General features: G+C 53.3%; 9 protein-coding genes across 9 annotated transcripts; 4 read left to right on the top strand and 5 right to left on the bottom strand.

Moving 5' to 3' along the window:
• Window positions 1-2,685: 2,685 nt before the first annotated feature.
• Window positions 2,686-3,711, top strand: PRE2 (Proteasome subunit beta type-5; the record flags this gene model as incomplete). Its single annotated transcript, XM_049344052.1, has 4 exons — window positions 2,686-2,817; window positions 2,875-3,096; window positions 3,158-3,298; window positions 3,355-3,711. 4 exons carry the CDS (start codon window positions 2,686-2,688, stop codon window positions 3,709-3,711), a joined length of 852 nt encoding a protein of 283 aa, XP_049198487.1.
• A 583-nt stretch (window positions 3,712-4,294) lies between these two features.
• On the bottom strand, window positions 4,295-9,075 carry J4E93_006133 (uncharacterized protein; the record flags this gene model as incomplete). The annotated part of the gene is made up of 2 exons (XM_049344051.1): window positions 4,295-7,377; window positions 7,425-9,075. The coding sequence occupies 2 exons, from the start codon at window positions 9,073-9,075 to the stop codon at window positions 4,295-4,297; spliced, it is 4,734 nt and encodes a 1,577-aa protein (XP_049198486.1).
• An 800-nt stretch (window positions 9,076-9,875) lies between these two features.
• Window positions 9,876-10,480, top strand: J4E93_006132 (uncharacterized protein; the record flags this gene model as incomplete). Its single annotated transcript, XM_049344050.1, has 5 exons — window positions 9,876-9,913; window positions 10,002-10,025; window positions 10,076-10,132; window positions 10,205-10,332; window positions 10,398-10,480. The coding sequence occupies 5 exons, from the start codon at window positions 9,876-9,878 to the stop codon at window positions 10,478-10,480; spliced, it is 330 nt and encodes a 109-aa protein (XP_049198485.1).
• Window positions 10,481-11,001: 521 nt separating this feature from the next.
• On the bottom strand, window positions 11,002-12,126 carry J4E93_006131 (uncharacterized protein; the record flags this gene model as incomplete). The annotated part of the gene is made up of 1 exon (XM_049344049.1): window positions 11,002-12,126. One exon carries the CDS (start codon window positions 12,124-12,126, stop codon window positions 11,002-11,004), a length of 1,125 nt encoding a protein of 374 aa, XP_049198484.1.
• A 653-nt stretch (window positions 12,127-12,779) lies between these two features.
• On the top strand, window positions 12,780-14,367 carry J4E93_006130 (uncharacterized protein; the record flags this gene model as incomplete). The annotated part of the gene is made up of 2 exons (XM_049344048.1): window positions 12,780-12,896; window positions 13,465-14,367. The coding sequence occupies 2 exons, from the start codon at window positions 12,780-12,782 to the stop codon at window positions 14,365-14,367; spliced, it is 1,020 nt and encodes a 339-aa protein (XP_049198483.1).
• Window positions 14,368-14,387: 20 nt separating this feature from the next.
• On the bottom strand, window positions 14,388-16,009 carry J4E93_006129 (uncharacterized protein; the record flags this gene model as incomplete). The annotated part of the gene is made up of 6 exons (XM_049344047.1): window positions 14,388-14,573; window positions 14,644-14,753; window positions 14,809-14,945; window positions 15,005-15,753; window positions 15,806-15,891; window positions 15,949-16,009. The coding sequence occupies 6 exons, from the start codon at window positions 16,007-16,009 to the stop codon at window positions 14,388-14,390; spliced, it is 1,329 nt and encodes a 442-aa protein (XP_049198482.1).
• Window positions 16,010-18,526: 2,517 nt separating this feature from the next.
• On the bottom strand, window positions 18,527-21,084 carry J4E93_006128 (uncharacterized protein; the record flags this gene model as incomplete). Its single annotated transcript, XM_049344046.1, has 5 exons — window positions 18,527-20,030; window positions 20,078-20,435; window positions 20,484-20,526; window positions 20,574-20,834; window positions 20,884-21,084. The coding sequence occupies 5 exons, from the start codon at window positions 21,082-21,084 to the stop codon at window positions 18,527-18,529; spliced, it is 2,367 nt and encodes a 788-aa protein (XP_049198481.1).
• A 2,637-nt stretch (window positions 21,085-23,721) lies between these two features.
• J4E93_006127 (uncharacterized protein) lies at window positions 23,722-25,112 on the bottom strand (the record flags this gene model as incomplete). The annotated part of the gene is made up of 3 exons (XM_049344045.1): window positions 23,722-24,814; window positions 24,864-24,952; window positions 25,035-25,112. The coding sequence occupies 3 exons, from the start codon at window positions 25,110-25,112 to the stop codon at window positions 23,722-23,724; spliced, it is 1,260 nt and encodes a 419-aa protein (XP_049198480.1).
• A 498-nt stretch (window positions 25,113-25,610) lies between these two features.
• Window positions 25,611-26,311, top strand: J4E93_006126 (uncharacterized protein; the record flags this gene model as incomplete). Its single annotated transcript, XM_049344044.1, has 2 exons — window positions 25,611-25,766; window positions 25,823-26,311. The coding sequence occupies 2 exons, from the start codon at window positions 25,611-25,613 to the stop codon at window positions 26,309-26,311; spliced, it is 645 nt and encodes a 214-aa protein (XP_049198479.1).
• Between the last annotated feature and the right edge of the window lie 1,046 nt (window positions 26,312-27,357).

Below are 27,357 nucleotides of genomic sequence, written 5' to 3'. Positions count from 1 at the left end.
CTTCAAGGAGCTGGTTTCCTGATTTTGTGATCCAAGATGGCTAATTCTTAGCGATGAAAGGAGTAATTATTAAACATCTTACCAGATAGTCGTCACTCAACTTTAGTCTTCTCTTCAATTTATTAACCTTTGTCTGCAGTATCTGCGTCGCCGCCAAATACTTGTTATACCGCAGTCCTAACCTTCTCTTCAGTTGTTCATGTAGATGCGGATCCTTCCACCTCTCCGAGTCCGGATGTTCGATCAGCTCCTCCTTTTCCTGAGGTGAGATCGTAAGTGGAGAAATCAGCTGCTCGCAAGACGCACGATACATCGTGTATGCAAATTCGAACTTGATGCTCAGCTCATCATACTGCAACTTGTAGTTCGTCACAGCTTTGATGATTGAGTACTAGAATGTTGTTGTCAGCGAATGCCTCCTGTAAGTTGGTCTAGTCTTCTTACACCCGCGGAGTAACTTTCCAGAGCTTTACAGACGAGCGGAAGCACTGCGAGTACGACGCCAGCTACCTCGAATCCGGACATCGCACAGGCTGCAGTATGACGAGCGTGAGTGTATTGACATCAGATCGTGTTCGCGGGGTAATCAGGCTGGGTGGCGGCTTCTTGAGTTGGACGGCAGGCGGCCAATCTAGCCCCTTCTCAGCCGCCACCTGCAGCCTCACGTTCATGATTCGTCACCACCACGAACATCACAGATATCCAAACATCAAAGTTTATCATGATCATTAAGAACTACCCGCTCAAACCCCAACACCAAATCGAATCCCGAACATAAGAAAAGGCGTCAAAGCCAATGATCCATACTCCCAAACGGCGGATACTTCAGCCCACTCGGCTTCCTCCTCCTCATCCACCTCCCACCCCCACTCGCACTACTCCCCACAGTACTACTCACGCAATCCCAATCCCACGGCATGCTCTTGCTCAAAGCCTCGTAGCCGGCTACTCTGCGTAGAGTACCTCGAGTCCGCTCTTGTTGGACGTTGCGCAGGGCTGCGCGGGTGCCTTCCCGGACTGTCGTTGTCGATACCCTAGGCTCGATGATTTGGGTGTGATAGGTGGGCTCGCGCGGGCGGGTTGGTGGTGGACAACGTGATGGTTCGCGGGTTGGTGGAGGAGGACAAGGGGATGAGATTGTGCGTTTTCTGCCAGAGCCGCGGAGGTGGCCTTCTTTGATGTCGACTATGCCGAGTCCGTGGTGGTGGTGCTGATCACCGTGGATCGGATGCATGAGTAGGGGATGTAGATGCGGATGTCTGTGGTGGTGATTCAGGTGCGCATCGAAGTGCACGTGATCGTGACCACCCCCTTCTTCTACCTCGAGGCTCATACTCGGTACTCTGACGCGGACGTCACTGAACCGGGGTGACGCTGGGCTACGGCGAATGCGAACGAGTTCCTCCGCACATGAAGAGTCGGTAGAAGGGCGTTGTTGCTTTTTGCCTTTGGCTGGTGTGAGGGTGAACCAGCACATTTCTGGTGCGCGGCGAGGAGAGATCAACGCCGGAATCGATGCGCGAGGGCAAGGGGTGGAGTCGTGTAGGTGGGGCAATACGATGGTAAGCAGTATGTGAAAAAGATGGGGTGTAAGTTGAAGGTGGTCTCGAAGGTTGATAGTACGAATAAGGTGTAGTGTCGTAACGGGGCATTCAGAAGACTTGAAAGAAGAACAGACAATGGGGTGCAGGCGGTACTTTATCCTATGGCTGACACACAATGTACATATGATCAAGTCCTTTTGCACTCCTTCTCTTGATGGCGTCCACCTATGTATATACTGTTGCCCTCGACGATCATTTGCTACCATCACGCACGCTGCGCCGGACCTGCACGCGGGCCGCACGTATGCTTATACGTGAGAGGACAAATGAGACAGAGTGAGTGAAAACGGTGCCTGCATGATTGTTGCTGGTGCCTGCATATAGGCAATGCAAACATGTGTTCAAGTCCGCTGGGCGAGTGACTGAGGCTGACATGGGTGCGAGATGCGCGCGTGGGTCGGCGCCATGTCTTGCCTGACCTCAAGTCTCAACGAGCGGCATGTGACGCTTGAGCCCCAACGCCCGTTCCTGACTTGCGCGATGCGGGAGCTTGTAGGACCTGATGACGTACGTAGATATGTGTTAAGGTCGTGCAATAGTCCTTCCGATGGCATTTCCTTCTCTTGCGATGCGTCTGCGCCACGCTGATCCGTCGCTGTGTGTAACGGCATGACTGCAGATATCTCTACACTCTTCGCGCATGCGCATGCTTGTGAGCATGATCGAATTCCTTCTCTTTGGTTAAATGGAGTAGATGCTATTGCGATGAATGGTGATGACGCACGCCAGGCGCGCGGTACTGAGCATCGCTGCTCGTATGAGTGGCGATCACTGGGAGGTCAGTAGTAGAGAGGAAGACGTAGCCATGACAAGGAACAAAGCAAGCGATAGTGACCATCACCCACAGTAAAGTGTACGCGCAAAGACAGCTCGAAAATGCGCAGGTTGTAGTGTATGTCATGGGCGCTGATCCACCGGACTGGTGAAGGCAACAGCTAGACGCGGCTATGTCTTGGCATTACCGACAACGCCGGAGCTTCGAGCTCACATCACCACGTCAAACAATCAAGCAACCCCACCCCAACCCTTCGATCACGTTTCCGATACTTTCTGAATCCCGCCAATACACACCGTCGCAACCATGGATTCATTAGTATCGCAGTACAGCCGACCGGCGTATACAGAGGAAGGCCCGTCCGAGGAGGAGCAGTTGCAGCTCTACAGCGGCACCCCAGAGCTGTCTCTCAAGTTTGCCCTACCACCAGTAGCTCAGGTGCGCTCACCCTTTACTATGATCTATGAGGAGTGGAATGTACTGATGACCTCATAGTCAGCATCATGGCTCCGCGCAATGACGGACGACTACTCCAACCCAAACTGCCCCATCAAGATCGCCCACGGAACCACAACCCTCGCCTTCCGCTTCAAGGGCGGCATCATCGTAGCCACCGACTCGCGTGCGACGGCTGGAAACTGGATAGCCAGTCAGACGGTCAAGAAGGTCATTGAGATCAACAACTGCTTGTTGGGAACTATGGCTGGTGGCGCTGCTGTACGTACAGGACAACAACACGAGAGGGTCTGAAGAGAAGTGGAGTATTGACATGCGATAGGACTGCCAATACTGGCTCGCATACCTCGGAATGCAATGTCGCCTTCACGAGCTCCGCCACAAGCGCCGTATCTCCGTCGCCGCAGCCTCCAAGATCCTCGCCAACCTCGTCTACTCGTACAAGGGCATGGGTCTGAGTATGGTACGCCTTCCCCACTCAGCCATACTATCTCCCTCCCCATCTAACACACGCTCCAGGGAACAATGTGCGCAGGCGTAACCCCGCAAGAAGGCCCCGCCCTCTACTACATCGACAGCGACGGCACACGCCTCGCCGGCAACCTCTTCTGTGTCGGTTCCGGTCAGACCTTCGCCTACGGTGTGCTCGACGCACAGTACAAGTACGAACTCGAAGACGACGAGGCGCTCGAGCTGGGCAGGAGGAGTATCCTCGCTGCCACCCATCGCGACGCGTACTCTGGTGGTTTCATCAACTTGTACCATGTCAAGGAGGACGGCTGGGTCAAGCACGGCTTCAACGACACGAATCCGATTTTCTGGGAGACGAAGCTCAAGAAGGGCGAGTTCTCGAATGTTACTAGTGCGTTGGAGTAGTGTGGCGACGGAGAGCAGGAGAGGAGACCTGGCATGCGGATACTGCGTGGAGTAGGTCATAGATGGCCCATGAATGCTATAGTGTAGCAGGTCACTCAAATCACGACTTAGACATGTCCAATGAAATAACGGAACATCACGATATTTTCCCCATGGAGCGAACCACGCATTGTGATGTTTGCATTTGCATTACCAAATCATACGCGACTAGTCACCATTATCTATGATACTATGCATGCGACCCCCAAGAGCGAACCACTGAACAAGGAAAGAGCCGCAGTCCATGCTGGCTAACGAACGCCTACTGTCCCCTCCACATGAACATGAAAGAGAAAAGAAAAAGTTGCAATGTACACTATCCCAGTGCCGAATAGTTGGGTATAAGCAAAAGCCTCCTAATAAGGAAGTAGTAACGCCGCGCAAGTCCCGTTGTCCCCATACGTGGACATGTTCGAACGCCGTTAAACCGAATTGATGCAAGACAGGATAGAAAATGATGTGGAAAACCCAAAGAGAGAGAAGGAGAACATCTCCAATGATAGTGAAGTAGTGCCAAGAAATGGTGTGGTGCGAGGTGGTGTGCTCAACGACTCCGCCTCCGTAATCCCAGATCCTCTTGTTGCAACTGCTTGATCAGATCGAAACTTGCTTGGTCGAGGTTGGGATCGATCATGTTGATCATGCTACCCATAGGAACGTTCATGCCGCCGTTCATGCCTACGCCGATGCCCATACCGGTTCCCATGCTCATGCCATGCTCCAATTTGATGCCGTTCCCATTGCCGATTTCTTGCCGTTTGCTGGGTGTGGATTTGGGTGTTTTGCTATTGCGGCCAGCGCGGGAGGGCGTTTGACTGGCTTTGCGGCCGGACGAGTTCTGGGTACGGGCTTTGTATGAGTTGTTGAGCGTGGGTGTGACAGGTGGGGGAGGGAAGTCGGAGTTTGTGGTGAAGTTGTTGTAGTTGTTTGTGGCTGGGGAGGTGATGTATGGGTTGTATGTGTGGTTGTTGTTGGTGGTTGCCGTGGGCGATGCAGCGGAGACGTGTCTGGGCGAGACGGGTGATGACGGGTTGCGGACGGCGTGGTGTTCTGGTCCGGGGTTTGACGTGAAGCCGTTGGTGTGCGTGTGCGCGTGCGCGGTATCATTGTGGGGTGGCGGCCCCGGCGTGAGTGGCTCTATGCTAGGACCGTGGGCTTCACCGTTGCGGCCAGTCGGTTCCATTCCTTCCATGAGCATCGGATCGGTTGGCTGATATTCCACGGACGACATGACCGTATCGCTGTTTGGGTGGTACGAGTTCGCCACGTCATGGTTGTAGTCGCCGTTCGTATATGCTTGGAGGGCAGGATCAACTGGCACTAGATCGTCGTTCTCGGGACTTTGGTCTAACGCTTGCTGGGCGGAATAGGCCATCTCTTGGAGGAAAGACGAACCGCCACTGAACTGATTCGGAAGAGAATGCCGCGCGTGCATGTCTCCGTTCAGATATTCGTCGTCGTATGAAGATTCGTGTCTCATCCGCTTCGCTGTTGATCCCGAGTCCTCATCGCTGACTCTTCTTTTCTTTGACGCTGAACCCCGCGGAATGGGGATCTCGTTGGCCTTGACAGGATCGACGTTGCCGTATTCATCGTGTATGCATCGACGCTTGCTCTTCCTACAGTCCGCACAAGCCTTCACTCTGCCAGACTTGAGTGCATAAGGGTCGCCGTTCACATCAGCCATGATTGGACCGCCATTCACTGGCCCAGTGGCGGCGTTTGACAAGCTATCTGCAACAGAGTGATCGCTAAGCCTGCGTTTCACAGATATGCCATATGAGCCAGAGAGGTCGATGGTGTGCATGCCCGGCTTCGATGTATCAATAAGCTCGTCTTTGTGTTTGCATCGAATACGGCGCTTCCTACATGCATCGCATGCAACACGTTTGGGTCCGAGCTGGGATGTTTTGGGTGTGGTGATGTGCGGGTTGTTCGCTGATGGTCGTAGGAAACCAGTCAATGGTCCGGACGTCACAGGCACCATGTCGTAATTGTAGTTCTCCACCTCAACAGGCGGCGAAGGCTCGGGAACCACATCAGAGGCTTTGATGCGTGCCGAAGACCTCTCTGCCGTTGCTCGTAAGGCTTCATGGAGCGTCTCACGCTCCAATCTTTTAACCTGAGCAGCACTGAGCTTCTTCTCTGTGGTCTCCATCACTTCGGGAAGGACAGCATCGGAGAAGGCCCAAGATGGGATGGTCTCGTTCCCGCGTTTCCATGCGATCCACATTGCAAAACGTCGCGCTAGCACAAGCGGCTCGCCATGGCCCTTGGGGATCGACTTGTTGACGGCACTTCGAGTCTTTTGAGGCACATCAATCTTTCCTTCGGTGATCAGGACAGTCCTCCAAATGTAGTTCAAGAGATCGCTCAGTCCTTCAAGTTCGTGCTTAGAGTAGTATCGTTTGTTGTAGTTCTGTGCGCCGAGGTGCGAGTTATGACCGAAACTGTCTGGCTCGCAGTAGATGGGTGTGTCTCGTGTAAACTGCTCGCCGCTTTGCAGAAGCTCTTGAACTGGACCAGGAATTGGATCTTCTTCCAGATATTTGATGGCGGTCAACCACATGATCTTCTGGAAGAACGGATACCGAAATTGCAAAGCCACCTTGGTGTTCTTCTCGATTTCCAGAATCTTAATCTGCATGCCGTAATGGATACGGGTGAGGAAGTTACCGCCGATGACGAGGCTGTCCTCGGGAGTCCAGACTGCGTGGATCCAGCCAGAAGGAATCAACATGGTATCTCCAGGGTACAGGTCAACTCGGTAACATTCCTTGACCTGTTTGCCAAGCCAGTCGTGTCCTTGATTTGGAGAAAGACACCAGTCTTCGTATTTCTTGAGGTTTTGCTTTGTTGGTGGGATGAAGAAGAAGACCTTCTTTCCCTTGACGATATGGTAATAGACGGATGAGCCGCCAAAGTCGATGTGGAAGTCGGTGAAGCAGTCTGCGACAGACATAAGGCAGTAGAACTGCACTGGGGGCGGCGCAGACTTGTCATCCTCCCGCCACACGGAGTCTTGGAGGTCCATGTCTCTAACAGCCTTGGGCCGCCGTATGAGCTTTCCGAGCCTGCTTCGAGATACCTCCAAACTGATGACATTCCGTACTGGCTTTTCTCCTTGTTGCTCGTAGTAGTCAGCCCACTTCCCCATAGTCCACTTCTTGCCTTCGCCTTCTTGTGCTTTGACATCGATAACGGGTACGGGTTCGTTTGGGCCGTAGAGTTCCGCCACACGGCGAACCGTCAGACCTTTGGGTATGACCATATCCAAACTGTCTTGACCGTCGTCGGCGACTGTATCGTACCCAATGTGTGATCCCGGCCCGTCTCCTTGCCCCTCAGTGTTTCCCATGACAACGTCTTCTTCCGTTGACACCGCCGAAGGATTCATGTCGCCAGGAATCACAATCGGCTCCTTGAACCCGTTCATCTTCTCGAGGAAGTCGCCGGTGATGAGGTGGGCCGGGACCCGCGCAAAGGTCTCGGGGGTGAATTCGATATCGCCATTCTTGAAAGCTGAGATATAGTGGTGTTCCGGGTTATCGTCTGAGGTCTTGAGAACACCCTCGTTTAGACCGGCGTAGTCAACAGTTGTGTGGGCTCTGACGGATTTACGAACCTCTGGACCATGTTAGAACTATAAGCCCAATGTGCGTCGGTAGACCTACTCGTTGTTTCACCAAACTTGGGTCTACACGGTTCGCAGTAGAATTTGTTTACCTCCCGTACCTCCCGTTCGCTGTTGAAACCAGCGCAAGGGTAGTGGTACCACTCTTTGCAGCCATCGCAGCCGATCCATTGCTCGCCGTCGCCGATTTTGGTAAGTGATTCGGTCGATTTGCAATGGGCGCAAATGAGTTCTGGTTCGACTGGAGCGGGCGCAGGCTGCGCGACAGTAGCAGCGGGAGCAGGGACGACTGTTTGGTTCCCAAGAGGTAGTGATTTGGCTCGTGAGTAAGTCGAGAGCGGCTGGTCGTCTGGTTTTGGTAGAGCGGATATTGAGAAGGAATGACGACGTGCTTGCGAGACCGAGGTTTGGGCTGGTTCAGCTAAAGGTGCCGTAGGGATGGAGCTGTCCGTTGGGACCGCAGCAGACTGGTCGGCGGGCAGACTCAGCGGCGACTGAAGCTGATCCGGGGCTCCAGAAGTACTTGTAGATGGCGCACTTTTGGGCTTGGGGGTCGACTTCTTCCGTTTGCTGCTGGCTGAGGGGGTGCTACGAGATGCGCGCGCCTTCCCTTTTGGCAAGCCCTGTCCCTTTTTCGCCTTTGGCTCTTCTGAAGGAACGGCATCTTGCATCTCAGGCGGTGGAACGATTGTAGGGACTTCCTCAGGCGGTGTATGTGTTTGCGCAGCCGAGGTGGTCTGGGCTATGTCGGAGGGTGCGTCTAAAGGGTGTTTCAGGTCGACGGGTGCCTGCGTAGGCTGGCTGTAGTGGTCGGATGACGGTGGTGGCGGCGGAGGCGCTAGAAAAGGATTTTCGGGCGCTTGCTTATGTTGTATTTGTTGGACTGGTTGCGATTGTTGTAAAGGTTGTGAAGGCTGCTCGGCCGGCGCTGATTGTGAAAAGACCAACCGCTTTGCTGTCGAGGGCGGAGACTGCGCAAGTTGTGTTGTAGAAACCTTGAAGAAATCCAGCAGCAGCTCAGCTTCAGCACGCCGGTCATCAGGCACGGCGCCGATCTGATGCATGCCATTGCCGCCGTCGGCCATGTGCTCGACACTATAGGACCAGCCCGGGATGTGGCTCGTAGCCGGTCTCGACTGAGACTGCCCATACTGCGGAGAGCCGTAGACCTCGGAGCGCGCTCTCTTCGCAGGTCTCTCATCGTAAGAATATATGGGGTCCCTAGGGGAGGCGTGTACGGGGGCGCGTTCGCCGATCGGGTAAGGGAGGGTCGTGGGCGACGTCGCTGGGTGTGAAGCATGGCGCGAAAAGTCAGCATAGGGCGGGTTTGTGTGCTGTCTGGTGACAGCGACATCTGCGAGGGCCTCAATGGGCGATGCCTGCGCCAGAGAATACTGCGGCGGCGGAGGTGCGGAGCGCGACGAGTGCCCGTACGTCACAGCCGGGGACGACTGCTCCGCGGACGCGCGCGCACCCTCTCTGAGAGTGAAAGCCCTGTGTGGAGCATCATTGATATGCCTTGTACCTGCTAGCGACGCGGTTGGGATATTCGCATTGCCGGCGGGGTGCCCTGTCGAGGGCTCTGTGGGCGGTAGGATGGGCGACAGCGGCTCGTAGATGGGCGGCGGAGGTGTAGGAGCGCGCGCCGAAGCTTGCCTGTACTGCTCCTTGAAGGACGAGAGGCGCTTCATGGTGGTCGTGGGCGCGGAGGTGGATGGACTGGGGCTTCGGAGGTGCGAGGTACTCGCCGGTTTGGCGTCTCAGACAGATGCGCGGCTATGGAGCAGCGGCACTATCGGCGGAGAGACGGGCGGAGTAGGAGCTTAGCATGGGCATGTCCTGCGTCGATGCGACTGTGGGCGCGGTCGCGGATGAACGAGCGTAGGGGGAGGGTTGGGAGCAGAACGATGGTGGTGGAGAAGTCGGCGGGGATTGTATTGGGAATGTTGCGACCACGACCAGCACAATCCAACCACGACTCGGCCACGCCAGCGCCGACGACACACTCAGCGCGCGATAGGTAGGCGAGAATGCGGCGGCTTCACAGAGAGCTCTAAGCGCATGTGTCAGTGGTGTGCAGATGGTTGGCCGCTGCGGGAGCTCTGGGGAGGAGACAAGCCGCTTCATTCGCTGCAAGTCCGCGTCTCCGATTCGAGCGCTCGATTCTACGGCAAGGAGTGCACCCATCACCATATCACCTCCAAGTGAGATATCTACATTTCAGTGCATTCCCATAATCACTAGATGCCGATTTTCCCATTTCACAGCCTCCCGTTTGCGGCGCATGTGCATCGTCATCTCGGTGCTGCATGAGTCGCTGTTCTTGGTATGCGGCCGCCACGTGATGCAGCTCGGCGCTCGGACGTGCACGCCATCCACGATTGATCCCGCATGTTCACCAACTTCACTTCTCACTACAACCCCCCCACCACCCGCCTCCCATTACAAACCCTGCAGCCCGTCCTTTACCGTTCATCACAGTCGCCAAAGTATGAGTCGAGGAGGAAAATTGGCCCCGGAAGTCAACCGGTACGTCCGCCATGCCGCATCGCGTGCCAGTCGCAAGGCCCATGCGACCAACTCACACGATATCTGCGCTAACATGTCACGTCTACAGAGCTCTCTTCGTAAAGAACCTGAGGTTAGTAGATGCCCGAGGTATATAATCTGTCACGCGCTAATTCTCCGCAGCTTCAACGTCACCCCAGAGGAACTCTTCGACCTCTTTGGCAAGTTCGGCCCAGTGCGGTACGTCGTCTCCCTCATGCGCTGGCGCATCTTGGCCTTCGCCGTCATTTCCGGTCACTGACGTTAGCACAGCCAAATTCGCCAGGGCATCGCCAACAACACCAAGGGCACCGCCTTCGTCGTCTATGAAGACGTAATGGACGCAAAGTCGGCTTGCGACAAGCTCAACGGCTTCAACTTCCAGAACCGGTATCTCGTTGGTACGTGGCAGGCGCTTCTCCGACACAGCAATCACTAACAGCAGCAGTATTATATCACCAGCCAGATAAGATGCTCAAGGCCGCGAATGATCTCGCCGAGCGCCAAGAGAACTTAGAAAAGCTCAAAAAACAACACGGTATTGATTAGGGGTGCGCGAGGACTCAGGAACAGGTGACATCGCGTGAGCGAAGTAAAGACAAAACTCCTGAGGGCCTCAAGACCGATAGCGTAATCTCTAGAAGCTCTTCGAGCCGCCGCGGCGACACGCGTACCTCGACGACCGATTCGATTTCAGCGGAAAAGACCGGCACTCCTTCCCCGACGACTACACCCGCCTGCCGTAGCTGCGACTGGCGTACTGTAAAACGATCGTTGAAGGGTATATTCAAGTCGGCACACGGCGTTAAGAGGTCATGAAATGTTCACGAACCATGACAGATTGCTGCATTTTCTTGGAGTGGGACTTTACTTAGGATAGCTGGTGATGCATAGGGCTATAACAGACTGCAACAGGCCCCGGCTTCCTCTACAGCGGGCAGTCGGTACTCATCCGACTAGGAATCAAGGACTTCTGGTTCCAGCAATTACATATGACGCAGTGACATGCTAACACTGATTTTTGAAGGTAACTTCCTCAAGGTTCTTCGCACCTTCCACTTTCGGCTGCATCACGGGACTAGAACCCCCATCTGGCCGAGCTCGTGGTTTTCGCCAACCCAGTCGAAGCCTCTCTCAAAGTCGTCCATCTTGAACTCCGTCACCGAATCAAACCCTCTCTCTTTTCCAAGTTTCAACACTCCCGCTTCGGCCACCTTGATCATTTCCTTCACATCTTGACCCCGGTACATGGCATGACCATGAACCGTGATACTCTTAAACACGATATCCATCATCGGAATCTCCACATCCTTCATCGCGCCGCCACCAAAGCCCATGATACACGCTCGTCCGTACTGCTTGAGCGCGCCAAAAGCAGCACGAACGTGTGTACTCCCCTCCGCTCCCATGGGCGTGAACTCGAGAAACGCATCCACGGTACCATGCTTCTGCAGATTCTTAACATCGACCTCGACGTCGTTCGTTCTCAGGACACTTGACACAAGCTTCGGATGCGCATCCACCAGTCGCTGAAGCGCGTGCTCATTCCTTCCCGTCACCAAAACAGTCGCTCCCATCGCAACTGCTACGCCCACAGCAGCACCTGAGAAAAGCCCCGTAGCAGGCGTAACAACCAGTCTCTCCCCGGGCCTCAGCCCAATCCCCTTCAGGCCACTATACGCCACAACATCAACACTGAGCTGCACCAACTCTGGTATCGTATACCTCAATTCCCCACAAAGCTTCTTTTCATCCAGCGCCCAGGTGTTCTCCAAGGGCGCCTTAACATACTCCGCGAACGTAGCGTACCGCCAGTTATCCGCAAAGAGCTTCTTACTCCCCTCACTCGTGCCTTCCATTGCACCCCAGAAGATCCAAGTGTCAGCGTCGTCGCGGGCGCGGATGAAGGGCTCGAGGAGGACAAGTTGGCCTTCTGACAGACATGTGGTGTCGGGGCCTGTAGCGGCGATTCTTCCCACGGCTCGTCCACCGGGGATCATGGGGGTGGGGTAGGTGAATCCTGCTTTGCCGGAGAGGATACCGGGGGTTTGGTGTTGAAGGAGGTTTGCGAGGATTTTGACGACGACGGAGCCCGGGCCGGGGGTGGGTGTTGGGATCGATTTGGGGATTAGGGGGCCGTTTTTGGTTTCTTGGAGGAGGGCTTTCATTGTTGGGGGGAGGGTGTTGGTGGACATGTTTGGGTATGAGAAATTGTCAACGTCTTGATGAATGAGTGGTTGTTATGGGACACAATTCGGAATCAGATTTATGTACCCTTTCCTCTATCCTACCTGCCAGGTTTTCCGTACTTATACCTATCCATGACCACATTGGTGTGCACCCTCCCTGCCATGTCATCCAACTCGTTCTACTCACCTATCTCCTTCTCGCGCAAAGGCCGTCGACCTTCCCTCGGAGTTTACGCATATTACGCGCTTCATACCTTAATACATTTGCCCCATCCTAGCGATTGAATCATGCTCGCACCACACCTCCGTCGTTGCTACCCAATCAACCAATCAGACCGCCTCGCGACTGCTGTATACGAACGCGGGTTAGACCCGCTCCTTAGCGCGGAGTCCTGTGGACCCTTCCTGCAGTCGTAGTATGCAGCACGAGCTCATCGCTTACGCCCTGCTGCCACCGGCGATGAAGCAGCTAAACCCCGCGTTTCTTCCGTCTCGTACAGTCTTACACGCATGTCTAGGTATATAACGACGGCATGGACTCTGTATACGAGCGCAGGTTAGACTGCATCTACCCACCTCCAATCCCCTCCCTGTTCGCAGGCTTGCCGCACACCTCATAGGCACTCCAACAAGAACGGAACTCAAATCGAATCGACGCTATGCCTGCTCTCGTACCCAAACGCAGCGGTTTGTCAGCGGAAAAGGGTGTAAGGAAACGCCGCTGGAATGCGAAATCGAGGAATGGGTGCCAGAATTGCAAGTTGAGACGGGTTAAGGTTAGTTGTCTTGACAGTAACTATGGTTTGGGCTGATTGGGCTGATGGACCTTGGGTAGTGTGATGAGACGAGGCCGCGGTGCGCGAAATGCGTGACTTATGGCGTGGCGTGCGACTTTGAGGGTCAGGAGGGACAGTTGGACGTGCATATGGAGGGCGTGGGGAGAGTTGATTTCGGCGAGCTATCCACGATTACTCTGGACCATGAGATTAGCGGAGCGACTCGCACGCCGTGGAGCCCGATATCGTTTAACAGCGTTGTGACTTCTATGATTGGAGATTCTCTTCGATCTGGAGCGTCGGAACTGAGTTCGCATATGGGTACTGGGCAGCCGTCCTGGGAGTTTTCCGAGAGTCATCTCGAGATTCTTGCGAGGTTCCAGAGTAGGACGTCTTTGACTGTTGGAGGTATGGTATAACATTGAGGCCTTTTGAGTATGCGATCGAACTGACGGAATACGCATAGGCGAGAGAATGGCCCCAGCATGCAGAGACATAGTATGCCGCCTCACATTTAATGTACCTCCCCACATCCATTCTCAGCTGTACAAACTAACTCCGGGTCCAGCACCCCTTCCTAATGCACATGATCCTCGGCTTGACCTTGATGCATGACTCTGTTCTTGCCCACTCTCCCGCCCAAGCTGCTTTCCTCCAAAGCGCCTCCCTTCGCCACTGGTCCCACGCCACAACGCAGTACCAGCGTCTCCTCTCCGGTGCCATTCCGCCATCCCAACGCGACGCCATCTGGGCCACAGGCGTCCACCTGGGCGCAGCATCTTTCTGGTACCTTGAATCGGACGACCCCCACGCCGTCTGGCCGCTAAAGCCTTCCGAACCAGGTGACCTCGCCTGGATGAAGATCGGAGAGGGGAAACGACATCTATGGCGTATCGCAGATCCGACGCGGGAGGACAGTGTGTTCAACCGTGTTTTAAAGAAGAAGACAGGCCCGTGTCCTACGCCGCCCGAATGGATGGTGAGCAACGACACTAGTCTCGTGCCTGAGAAAGTCAGGCTAGTCTTTGGTGTCACGGAAGAGTCTAATAGGGATAACAACGTCTACCATTTCCCCGTCCTCATTCTCTCGCGGATCCAGCATCTACGCCTGTCGCATGGCAATGTATTGGATTTCCTATACTTCACCGCGTTTCTCACGCCCGAATTCCTGGCCTTACTAGAACAGAAAGACCCTAAAGCTGTGTTTCTTTTGGGCTGGTGGTTTAGCATGTGTCGCGATGGCACGCTTTGGTGGGTGACGAGACGAGCGAGGGTCGAAGGAGAGGCTGTGAGGATTTGGTTGGGCAGGACGGATAAGCGTCTTTTGGGCTTGCTGGAGGAGCTGAGTAAGAGGAGGGTAAACGTTCTGGAAGAGAAGTTCTGGGCAATGGAACGGGTTGTGGATGAGGATGGCTTTGAGACTAATTGGGCGTTGGATTCTAGAGGTAGGATACTGACGGTGGCTAATTGAGGTGGAATGCTACTCTTTTTTCATACCCTCTTCTCGACGTATACGGGCCATGAATGCGGAACAACCGTGAAGTAGGCCTTCCACTGCCAGTCTTGTGCGGGGTCCAACTGCTTGATCTTGTAGTCCCTAACCAACGTTGCTGCGATCTTCGCGAGTTCAATCTTAGCGATGTTTTGACCTGGGCAGCCTCCATAACCTGCACCAAACTGCGGTGATCAGTCAGCATATACGTGAAGCCGCCGGTGTACACTCAGTACAAGTACAAGTATCACTCACAGGTATCCAATGCTTCTTTACGGCAGCGCTGTCTGCTCTCAACCATCGATCTGGATTGAAGACGCGCGCATCAGCACCCCATATCTCCTTTGAGTAATGCACCACCCATGCTGCAGTTTGAGGTCAGCCTGGTCAATAAGGAAAAGCATGGAAGTGTTCACTCACGGTTGATCGAAACGATAGTACCCTCAGGTATCTTGCGATCTCCAATTACCAATCCTCCTTTGGGCGCTATACGCGGAAGGCCCATGGGCACTGGACCGAAGATACGAAGCGCTTCTTTTACGCAGGCTTGCACGAAACTATTCATCGTTAGTCTTGCATAGTTTTCTACGGCGATAAGACGGAAATGCCTCCCCACCTAAGTTGCTGTGCATCAGCATAAGACACCACCCGATCCCCACACAATCCCTTTTCTACTGCTTTCACAACCTCCTCATGCGCTCGCTCCCACGCATTCTCATGCCGAATCATATGATAAACAAAAGACTGTATCCCGGCAGCCACTGTGTCCGACCCCGCACCCACAGCCGCAAGCGCCTGTGTACCAATCTCGCGTTTAGTAAACTTATCCGGATGCTTCTCATGCTGCTTGAACCAATACTGAACAGCATCATACCTTACATTCTCATTCTTCTCTCGATCCGCCAACACAGACGTAACAGTATCGAATAGGTGACCCATTGGTAAGATGGACAGCCACGTCATGATGGGATTGGCTAGCAGGGCGATGTTGATCCAGCGGAAGTAGCCCGCTACGGCGATATACGCGTTCAGAGCGAGGGAGTTTGAGATGGAGTTACCAATGTCTTTGCCTTGGGCGAGGAAGCCGAAGGGTTTGGAGAAGACGATTTCGCCGATTACGTCGAAGGTTAGGTAGGATATGTAGATGTTGAGATGCATTGGTTTCTTCGCGGATGCGTACTCGTCCATCCAGTCGAAGAATGATTCGAAGGTGCGGTCAATGTGCTCTTCGGATCGGAGGAGGTTGGAGACGGTATATGCCGCTGCTATGTATTTTGACTTTTCGATCTTTTGCTTGGGGTCGGTGGTGCTCATGGGTGATTGGAAGCGGTAGTCTGGTAAAGCGTGGATCTTGTACCAGTTTGCCTTCCATTCGTGTTAGACGTCTACTAGATCAGTGTGCCTTTCGAAGTAGTACCTTATGTAGAGGGGCTACGAGGATCTTTGCAATTGCATCTGGATGGCTAACGCTCACTTCGTCGTATGATATACGAACGAAGTGGCCTAGGGGAATTGTGAGCGAGCCATCGACAAGCGCTGCTGCATATCTTGTACACTTACCGTGTTGTTCATGCAAGCGTATGAGTTCGAGGTTTTGATCGCCTTTTAGGATCCGATGCATATGCCAAAGACGAGTAAAAGAAGCAGCAAATGGACCTGGTATATCGCTGATGGCGGAGAAGTACCGGCGCCATGTAAGTAGAGTCAAGAGACTGATGCCTGCAATTGAAGTGACTAAAAGCCAGTCCATGTTAATTCGGTCGAGACGACTGATGTCGACATGAGCTTGATCTGCACATTGGGAAGACATGCTGCGTGGCACCTGAGTGGGATGGAAGGATCTGAGACTTGCATACTTCTGGAGTAGCGGGATGCGGCTTTAACCCAATCGGGCTTTAGCGACATGTAGTCGAGGCGGCATAGATTACGGATCGTTAGCGCGGGTGAGGACGGGATCCTAAAGTCCTCCCTTTGATAGGCCGCTTAGTACACTACAATACTGAGTAATACAAAAGTGAATCGATATGCCGAGCTGAGTATACTATCGACCCAGCTTTAGCGCAAGCTCCTCAGGCGTCTCTCTTATGGTCGCTACATGCGCGGTGTATGTCGCACGTCCAGCTCAGTCGTCACAATGATTGAGTTCTGCCGGGAAGATTTTACAGAGTTGGAATGCGACTCCCCGAATCCGAAAGCCAATGGAGCTGGTTGTTTGCGTATCCCTTCCACGAGCTCCACTTGCGACTCGTTGCCAGTCAGTCCTTGCTCGAGCCTCGTTATAGTCCCCATAGAAGCGCGCTTGTTTCGGAGTCCTCGGCGTATCGATGAGAGATGGTATGGCTTTTCGTTCGATCGCTCGTAACTGCCCGCAGAGCTGTATTTGCCTCTGACCTTACCCCAAAGTGCTTTCATCGCGGGTAAATTCACCGCAACAATCGCACATTGGACCTCGAATGATGCCACAATTATCATTCTTCCAGCGTCTATTGATAGGTCTGTCTTCATCGAGGATACCGATAAGAGGATGGGTAGGCGGAGGATTGCGACTGTGACGGAGATGATGCCGAAAGCGAGGACGGAGACGACGGTGACTTTGCGGCGTAGATTCATCTGGAGAGTCAACACGGAGGGTATCGGGAGACAGATAATGTAGAGGTCCATGAAGATGTTCTAAGGGCACGGTTTGTTAGTATGCGCGCAAAGTGCGGTGGCTGAGCGTAGGTAGCCAATACGTACAAGAATAGGTGGAGTGAGCATCATGACACGCATATCGATGCATTTAACCTCGGGATGCAACATGGGATTGAGAATCTTCTCAAACGGTATACATTGTAGGACTGTCATGAGCCTAGATGTCGTCAGTCTGCGGCCGTATGAACTGCGGATACCACCCAACTTACAAGCTGGAGAGGAAGACCGAAAAGGCCAGTGCGAATCCAAGATATACGAAGCCGCGGAAGGTCTGGCCAACAGAGAGCCGAAGATAGAACAGGAGAAAGGTCATCTTGATGACGGAGTGTGCGCCATAGATCACGATCTCTTCGATAAATGATATCTGGATGCTTCCTTAGTCCTTCCATCGCTTATGAGTACGCTGGTGGAGAGCTTACCCGAAGAAGGTCCAGCGATTGAAAACTGCAATTCACATTGCCTGGTCTGTTGAAGTCGACGGTGAGTCTTTGCGAAATCTCAGAAGATTACCCCCAAACTTACTTGCCACAGCCCAAATTCAAAAACAGCTGCAAAACAACTTGATGAACAATACTGACGACCTGGAAGAATAAGCAACGGTGGAGACATCGCAAAGCTGGTCATGTTTTACCAGCACAAGACATGAAGCTGTATCATCCCAGCCCCATGATCTCAAGGCTAGTGCGCGAGAGTAGAATCGGGCGACCGAAGACAGCAAGCCGATTACGAACGTGATGTAGGCGACAACATAAGCCCACTCGAAGAGGCTGAGCACCATACTGAAGCTGCAGGGTCGGAGCTACTGCTGGAGGAGAATGATGAACGAGCACCTCCACAAAGCAGAAACAAAGGGGATGCATCTTGTATCCAACTGCGCGAAGATCGAACCTCCACCCTACACGATGCCCGAAACAGAGTTCACGCATCGACACGATAGAAATTCTCTATCGCCTTTCATCTGGCTCGCTGATTTGCCTGACGCACCGGGAATGCGCACCACGGCACGACATGCGGCGCAATTAAACCCGGACCTGGTAAAGCCATGTGTATTGTACCCCATCTCAGGGGAGACGAATGTTGATCTTATGTCGTTGGGGCGGCAATCTAGATGGCGTGCGTGCTCAGGACGCGAAGAGGCACAGGCTGAGGAGCGCGGATGAGGCCGCGAGGGGGTGACGACCTATCCAACGGTCCCGCCGCCTTGGCAACGTACACGTGTCAGGTGGTACTATCGTCGGGTAACTTGTTCATGATCGCAAATCGGGTGATTTGGGGGGTCTAGGAGATTTGCAGGAGAATTGGAGATGTTGGAGGGTGAGGCGTGGAGGTGTGGCTAGTCAGCAAACGTCGGAAGGGTCCAAACAATGACTAGGAAGGCACGTCATCGCGACGCATTGGCATCGACCACTTAGTAATAGGGATGGCACTACGGATCCAGACTACCTCATTACACATCCTTCACAAACCCAACCTCAATGACCTTATCCATAGGAACATCTAAACTCGCAATCTTCGCTCTCGAGTTGTCCCGAATGAACAAGAAAGCCTTCAAGAAGAACCGGCGGATGATGTTCGTACCGACCTTAACCTTCATCTGCTCTTTACCAATGACGTACAGTACCTCATGGTTGTACGCACGCTCAAGTGCTTCCAGACGCGCAGAAGTAGTTGAGCTACGTGTCGGAGTCGATAAGCCACTTCCGGCAACAGTCTCGGTAGCCAAGGTCTTCTCCGGCTGAGCGCCGGTAGCCTTGGCGGACATCTCACCATCGCGTTCAAGAGCCCGTGCGACGATGTGGTTGCGGACTTTCTCGTAGATCAAAGATGCTAGGTCTGGGGTAATGACTTCGTCCATGTAGCCATGGCGGACTACTAGGCGGTAGCAGTTGGGGACGGCGAGTCGCGAAACACTGTATCGGTTTTCTGGGGCGACGAAAGGTACCTCTAGCGGCCGGAGGTGGAAGAAGACGATGACCTCGGGGATGGTGACTAGTTTGCGGATGAACTGACTGAAGACGATAGGAGTTGTCTCGCCAGCTTTGTCGAAGAAGATGCCGAAACCTTCCATGGTTCCAACAGACTTGCTGCCATACTGTTCGGTCAGCTCTAGGCGGCCGTCTGGTAGTGTCTTGACGAAGTGCGTTGTTGGAAAGCGATCGCTAGCTTCCGCGCCCCATTGTTGCTCTTTGCCAAATCGCCAAAGGATGAATATGGATCCGAGGAGGCAGGCGAGGAGGATAGTAAACCAAGCGCCGTCTGGTACTTTGGTGAGTGCCGATGACAGGTAGGCACCATCCAGACAAGCGATGGTCAGCCAAGGAAGAAGCACAAAGTACGGCTTGATGCGCCACACTAAGATTGCAACGAGGGTAACCATGCAAGTGTCGAAAAATGTGACGAACATTACGCATACGCCGTAGGCGTTACCCAAGGAGGTTGTGTTGTTGTAGATGGCAGCGACAAGTACAGTGCCAATCATCAGTAGCCAGTTGATGCTTGGGATATACAGCTGTCCGTGGTACGTTGTCGAAGTGTGGACGACCTTAATCTGTGGGAAGTACGAGAGCTTCATGATTTGAGTTAGGAGTTGGAATGTCGCCGTGATCATGGCTTGCGACGCGACTATAGCAGCAGCTATGGCTACGATGAGCGAAAAGATGAGCCATCCCGGCGGGGCGCAGTTGTAGAAGGGGTTGGAGTATGCCTCTGGGTGAACGCTGATGTAGGCAGCTTGGCCACTGTAGGCAAGCAATAAACACGGGTAGGCGTATCCGAGCCAACTGATCTGTACAGCACGGCGACTAAAGGCACCGATATCTGCGAACAGGGCTTCAACGCCTGTAAAGGCCAGGAGTATACCGCCGAGACTGCGCCAGCCTTCGTATTTGTTCCGTATCAGGTAGTCGAATGCGTAGAAAGGATTGAAAGCTTTTAGAATCGCGTAGTCATAGCTGTGGTCGTCAGTCAACAGTACTTAAGAAGTCATAAGAACACATACTTGGCAAGGTTATATATTCCAAATCCAGCATTCAAGGCCAGCCATACAATGACGATGGGCGAGAAGACAAACGTCAATTTCGTGACACCAAGCGGCTGCACGACGAACAGCAGAACGAGGATGGCGCATGTGACACCGATGATGGTGGACTTCTCGATATCAGGCTTCACGACATTAAGACCTTGAACGGCACCCAAGACGGATTGAGCTGGAGTCAGAACACCATCAGCCATGACCATCGATACGGCCAGTACACCGATGACCTGCAGTAGACCGCGAAAGAACTTGGACTTTTCGATGGTTGAGCGAATGTTCCTTGTGGACCGGCCCAGAGTATCGGTATTGTGCCTCTCCATTCCTGTACGTAAGTCAGTAGAGGGAGACCTAGGGCGGAATGCACACTCACGTATCAGGGTGGCTTCGCGTGGATCTCTGTTCGCGATATTTGCCTGCATACATCAGTGACTGAGGATCTCACACAGGTTGTTTGACGTACATATTTGGATAGAAGAGAGTATGTGCTAAACGTTCCTCCTTCTCCATCGTTGTCGGCGCGTAGGATGATCAAGACGTACTTGACGGTGACCATCAAGGTGACAGACCATAGTATGAGGGAGAGGGCACCGAGCAGGTTGATCCGATTAGGTGCCTCCGTAAAAGTCGAAGAGTAAACATAGAGCGGTGATGTTCCAATATCGCCATAGATGACACCGGTAGACTGGTATGCAAGGACGAGGATCTGTGTCAGACTGAAGACCTGCGTCGCGTTAGTGAGCTGGATCACACCGCGACATGTGCCTCCTTACCTGACTGCGCTTAAAATCGCGCTCATCGCGCAGACCTGCATCTTCGTCTTCCGCGTCTTCCAGTTCGCTGATCTTCGCATCAGCCGAAGTCCGGTTCGCGTGCGACTTGGTGCGTGAGCGCATAGGGTACACTCCGCCCACGGACTGCGACGACCGAACCGGATGCAGTTCTGCATCTGCAAAGTGTATTGAGGGATCCATGCCAGGTTGTCGGTGTCGTACGCAACGACAGTAACGCACTCTCGCAGGACTTATACAATCCCGTTATCTGGCCGACACTGTGGCTGTCTGACAATCTCATCTGGTAACAAGCTCTACCGCTGACGCAAAGCTTTGGTTGGCTCTTAGCCTGGTGCTTATCGTGAGAACGGAATGCCCACGTGCAGTTAGCTGCTTCATTGTTTAGGCGGATGGCGCAGCACTGCGGGATTTTCTTGAGCGTCGGCGCGCGGGGATGTGACTTGCAGCGCTTGCTTTTCGGCGCCGCAACGCCCTTGATGCAATGTCGCAGGCTCTTAAATCGCGCATTCCGTGAAGACTTGCTAGAAGTAATGGCTAAAAGCAGGCTTTGATCCTCAGCTGTTGGAGAAGCACACAATACACGGGCACTCGAAAGAGTGCAGTGTGGTCAATTACAGTGGTGACGAGCGATCATCAGCCGCCATCGTCAGAGGTCGAGCTTTGCATCCTGCAGACTTCATGCAAGAGGACCAGCTGAAGTTTGGCGGGATGTGGGATGTGTTTGTGTATCGGGCAACTGCACCCTGAGAGATGATTGCAGCTAAGCTCGTCCTGAGCCAATCAGCGAGGGTCGCTAATGCCTGAACGGGTCACCCCGCTAATGCTTGGTCTGACCTTCACACCTCGCAGCCCGTGGGGTCTCGACCACGCGTCCGGCACTCATCGACAGACGGTCCAGTGCCAGCTCTACATCGTTTCTTGAGTGCGCTACTTTGCAAGTGCCCGTCGTGGCTCGTGTCTATGAAATTTCTTGATGTCAAAGGCCCGAAAGGAAGGGTACGATCATAACAGCGCATGGCCTAGCTGATGGTGCCGTCGGTCTAGCAAAACGTACCTGCATCTCGAAGCCGGTTAAGTCGTTGACACGGCGTGTCATCTCTTCAGTTGTGTAGTCGTAACAGCCACCGTATTCTTCACCTACATGCGACACACCTCAAAAGATGTCGCATCCATTGCGCAGTCTTAGCTCTTGTGTTGACGATACTTCTCTTTTCGAGAGCGCAGTCCTAAACATTATGATCATGGCAGCCTCTCCAAACCGAACTGCGCACATTCAGCAAAGAGATAAACGCTCTATCGCGGGTTGACGTACTCATCTTCACGTGATCTGCTAGGAAGTGCCCAGGTGTTTCCTCTCGCAAGTATAAAATCCCCCTTTAGCATTCTCTCCATCTCTCTACCGCACTCCTTTTAAAGCCACTGGAATTCCCAAACCATTAGCATACAAGGACCATGTTTCAAAAACGAACCTGGATGGAGACATGTCTGTTGCCTCGCCAGCTCTGTCCATCTTACTTCCAAAATTTCAAGCTCCTCTCTATTTCTGCTGCACTTCTTTATTGCTACTTCCACCAAGTTCGTGCCAGCAGTATCAAAACTCCATTCCGCAAATACATGGCGCTCTGTTCCTCCGAAAGAAACCGAAGAGGACCACATGGAGAAGCAGAGTTCAAAATTCTAAAAGCTTCCAAAAGTGTTAAGCTGCGGAATATGCTGTGTCTGAGTCTTTGAGCAGCTCAACTCATTCATAAGACAAGAGAAGAATCTGATGGAGTTGCCGCCAGAATCATCTGGTTGACACTTGCATGTCCGCGTCTGGAAACAAAATGTCGCACGCAAGACACCATGGAAGTTCGAGCTTTTGCTGTTTCCCGAAATCCTTCCCGGTACAGGACATGTCTGAGTTCCTCTCGTCTCCACGATGTATAAAAGCTTCCCTTCGACCAGTTCTCGACTCTCACCTCTTCACTGCAATCATGTTGTGCCAACTCTAAAACCACATATGACCTCGTCATGTGTTCCGAAATAGCCTGGGTCATCGCATATGCTCCTCCCTCCGCCTGCCTTGCGTCTTTGAAAAGTTCCAAAACTACAAAATACCAACGCATGTGAACCTAAATACCTCCCACGCTTTTTAGATGTCTTCTGCGCTCCTGCCTTCCTGCCTACACCCCTCACTTTACCATCAAAACTCCGGGGTCAAGTTCGTATGTGGGAGCCGTCGTTCTCAAAATCAGAACCAAATTGAAGGACGAGGTCTTCATGGAGTCTTTTGTTCCTCTGGGCACCACGCGAAAATAAACATACGAAAATTTCATGCACGACTCCCGGTTGCAAAATCACAAGCTAGACTATGTATGAGCCAGCCGGGAGTTCTCAAAATTGAGCCACAAACTCTTTGTGTGTGTGGCCTCTCGGGTTTTGGAACAAAGGTTCGACTAGTTACGTATTCATTCTTCCAAAAAGTCTGGACGATCAGTGCATGAGTTCGAAGACAGGGTCGGAGGTGTACGTGCTTGTACGACGCACATCTCTCTCGACGATGATCATCAGCGTCACTGACCATATATCCTCATGAAATCAACGCATAGTGTATTCATCCATTGTTCTAATATATATCCGAATAACAAAAAACTCTCTATATGCCAAAGCAACACAGCACAAAGCCTTAACCGACTCCCCAACTCCACATCATCACCGGGTATACCACGCTCAATTCATACAAGCACTGAACATATTGCTTCATCCCAGCATCTTCTTCCACGCATGCTCTATGCGCTGTACATACACCGAAGACATCCACTTCAGAATCTCGTCCTACAACTCGTCGTGCGCATCCGGCTCTGGCATCGTAATAGGCTCCGTCGGCCTACCGAGCTCAGCATCAATGCTGACGCCCTTCTTGGCGCGGTACTTTTCCCACACGCTCCAGAACTCCTTCTCCATGCTCTTCTCCATTTGGTCGGGGAGGACGACTATGTACTCGACGTGCAGGTCACCGTATTGCAGACCCTCGTGGTTTTCGAGTTGTTGGGCCCATACTGGCATGCCCTCTTCCTTGACGATTTCAACCATGTTGGGCTGAACGACTTCGCCGCGTTTACGAGAGAGTTGAACAATGTGGCCGTCCAGGTGGGTAATGTTACGTGTCCAGCCGCCCATCCATGCCTCGCGGAGAGAAAGGACTTCGCGCCAGAAGAGATGCTTGCCCCGTCTCCGGAAGAAGGTTCCGTCTGTGCGCTCGTGGTTTTGTTCTCCCATAGCGGGCTCTGCCTCGACGAGGTGGACAATGAGGTCGCCAGCGACGTAATCGGGGCTTTCGTCTGCTTCGTTCTCGTAGGTGATGCGTACGCCCTTTGGCATACCCTTCTCGATTTCGAGATCGTGTGATTCGGCTTCGCGGATGACTCTGCTGCCGTGGCAGACGGGACAAGGCTTCTTGATCGTCTTTCCTTTACCGTGACATTGGTCGCAATGTACCTGCACTTGCTGGAATAGGCCGGGGGCGAGTTGCTGTCGCTGTATCCTGATACCACGTCCGCCGCATGTACCACAAGTCTCCACGTGTCCATCTTCCGAGCCTGAACCCTCGCAGGCTGAGCAAATCGCTTGCTTCTCGATTGTGAACTCCGTCCTTCGGCCGTTGTAGAAGTCGCGCAGGGGTAGTGCAACCCGCACTTCCATGTTTGGTCCGCGTCGTTCTCCGCCCTGGTGTCCAAAGTGTCCTGAGCCGCCGAAGAACCGCGAGAAGAGGTCGAAGGGATCGTGCTGGCGAGGACCACCGCCTTCCTTGTGCTGCTTGATGCCATCGTGGCCGTACTGATCGTAGATCTTGCGTGTCTCTTTCTTGCTGAGGACCTCGTAGGCTTCGGCTATCTCGACAAACTTCCCACTTGCCTCATCATCGCCACTGTTGAACGTTAGAGATGTGAGCTGATTTGATGGGTTTACGAACGTACGGGTTCTTGTCTGGGTGGTACTTCTTGCTGAGGGTTCGATAGGCTTTCTTGAGCTCGCGCTCCGAGGCATCTTTCTTCAGGCCAAGTAGCTACAGTATCATGTTAGCAAGTGCAGTTCAACTTGCAACTTTGGCGGAAGTACACATGTGTACAGATAACGCTTTTACATACCTTGTAGTAGTCCTCTGCGCCAACAACGATCAGCGCCAGGAAGGCGACCAGAAAGAACAGCGCTAACCGTGGGAGCATTTTGTCCTGTGAGTTGCGCCAACAGCGGTGTTGAAGTTGCGAAAGTGAGTGGACGGAATAAAAGTATCCGAGATAAATGCAGGAGCAAACTTCTACATGGGGTTCGCGTGTGAAACTCAGGTACGAGCGACCCCGAAAAGAAAGAATTGGGAGAGTGAAAGCGGAAGGGCGACTTGGAATGTGAAAGTGGATGTTGCGAATGGGACACGATAGCAGTAACGTAGATTATGCGGCCAATCGGAGTTAAGCCTTGGCATTACCGACTTCACTTTTCATGCGAAGCATTTCCCACGCGACGACGGTAGACGAGGCTGCACCACCCCACACGCTTCCGACACGCGATCGCATACAATAGAAGGACGCATTGAGTTGTCGTCTCCATATACGCACCCTCAGGTCGACCTTGGCGTGCGCAGCCCGCGCTAGCAAACCTCCGCAGGACCTCCGCAACCACCGCACACCAACCACGCCTCGACTCCACACCCACCACCACCCGCCATGGCGTCGATAGCGACCAAGGCGATAGCCGGAAAGCCAATTGTACCGCCATGTTTCACAAGTCAAAAAGTCGGCGTTGTAGTCTCAGCAGGCAAGATGGCGAGAGCAGTACGAGTGCGCGTCGCAGAACAAGAATGGAATAAGAAGTTCAGGAAGGTGTGTTGGCACGACAATCGCACATTTGCCTATAGCAGTGCTGACGACCAAAACAGCACTTCCCAGCCCCAAAAACATATATAGCCCGCGACCCCAACAACTCCGTCGTCGAAGGAGACATTGTGCGCATAACATCCGGGTACCGCACCTCCAAAGTAATCCGCCACGTCGTAACCTCCATCGTCGCGCCCTTTGGCGAGCCCGTCGAAAATCGACCACCAGTCCTCACCCAAGCACAACTCGACGAACAGCGCATCAGAGAGCGGTTATTGAAGGACGTACGGTCAGCGGAGCGGGGCAGGCAAGCGAGTATCCAAAGACTGGCGCTGGCGCGGAAACAAGGCTTAACAATACCCACATTGGCGGAGGCTATGGAGGGTATGAGGATACATACCGAGGCGGAAAAGGCACGGGCTGAGGCGCATGGTGGGCAGGCTGGGCAGCAAAAGACGGCGAAGGAGAGGCGGTTGGAACAGGGCAAGAAGACGAAGGCGGAGGTTAAGGCGGAGAGTAAGGTTAAGAATGCGAGGAAGCAGACTGCCTGAAGTAGTTTTGAGGTGGGAATTGTAAAACATATTGTGTATACATCAGACGCATTCAAGGCCGCCTGCATGGTGAGTGGTAGCAGCGCATGGCATACGCTTTACGAACGATGTCACTGTTGCTCAGCATTACTACAGTGGTGACTGGGCTACTCAAGCTGCCCTCACATCTATCTTACAGCCTGTTCTCCTTCTCCATGGGTATATAACGGGACATCTTCTGTTTCGTAGCTCAGCCCAACACCGAACTGACACTCAAGCCAAAAACCCAGCTCCCACAGCCAGGAAAGCCACCGCCCATCCCACCAGCCTCAAAGAAGCTCTATCTCCACCCGCCTTACCTAACACCAGTCAGTCAGTCAAACATTCCACACGCATCTCGTCAAGTCTCAACATACCTTCCCCATCCCCCGTCTGCACCGCACTCCCCACGGCCGTCGTACTCTGCGCCACCTCCGCAGCCCTCGTCCCATTCGGCCCCTCTATCCCCTCCAACTCTTCACTCCACCCGAAGCACCCCTGCTGAAGATTCAACTTCTTATCCGTCTTCGCCTCCGGATAAATCTCCTCGACGCACTCCCTCCACTCATTCCTCTGCTCTCGCGTAACCTCGCAGTAAAGCATGCAGTCCTGCCACATTTTCACCTCGGCGCCGGGTTTGCAGCACGAGGCGAGGTAAGGGATCGTTTTGTTGCTGACGTTGTTGCCGATATTGTACATGCACCACGCGTCGGACACGTCGCTGAAGTACATGTTTTGTGATGAGGGGGGGCAGGTTAGGGGCGTGGGGTAGGGGGTGCCAGATATTATCATGACTGTGCCCGAGGGGGGTGGGGTGGTTGGGGAGGGGAACAGAAAGGTGTCCAAAGAGGTGAGGGAAGACATGGTTGTGGGATGGTGTTGTGCGGGTGAGGATGTTTTCGCTATATTTTGAACGAAGAGATGTTTTCGTGGATCCGAAGTCGTGCGGGAGATATATAGTATTCCGTCTTTGTTCAACCCGTACCTAACCTACTTTTACCTTTCCCTTATACTCATCCCATCCACCG

Source organism: Alternaria ventricosa (assembly GCF_023758065.1).
Source record: "Alternaria ventricosa strain BMP 2768 chromosome Unknown scaffold_10, whole genome shotgun sequence".
Classification (NCBI taxonomy): Eukaryota; Fungi; Ascomycota; class Dothideomycetes; order Pleosporales; family Pleosporaceae; genus Alternaria; species Alternaria ventricosa.
The sequence above is the reverse complement of the archived record's forward strand: the minus strand, read 5'-3'. Positions and strand labels throughout refer to the sequence as shown.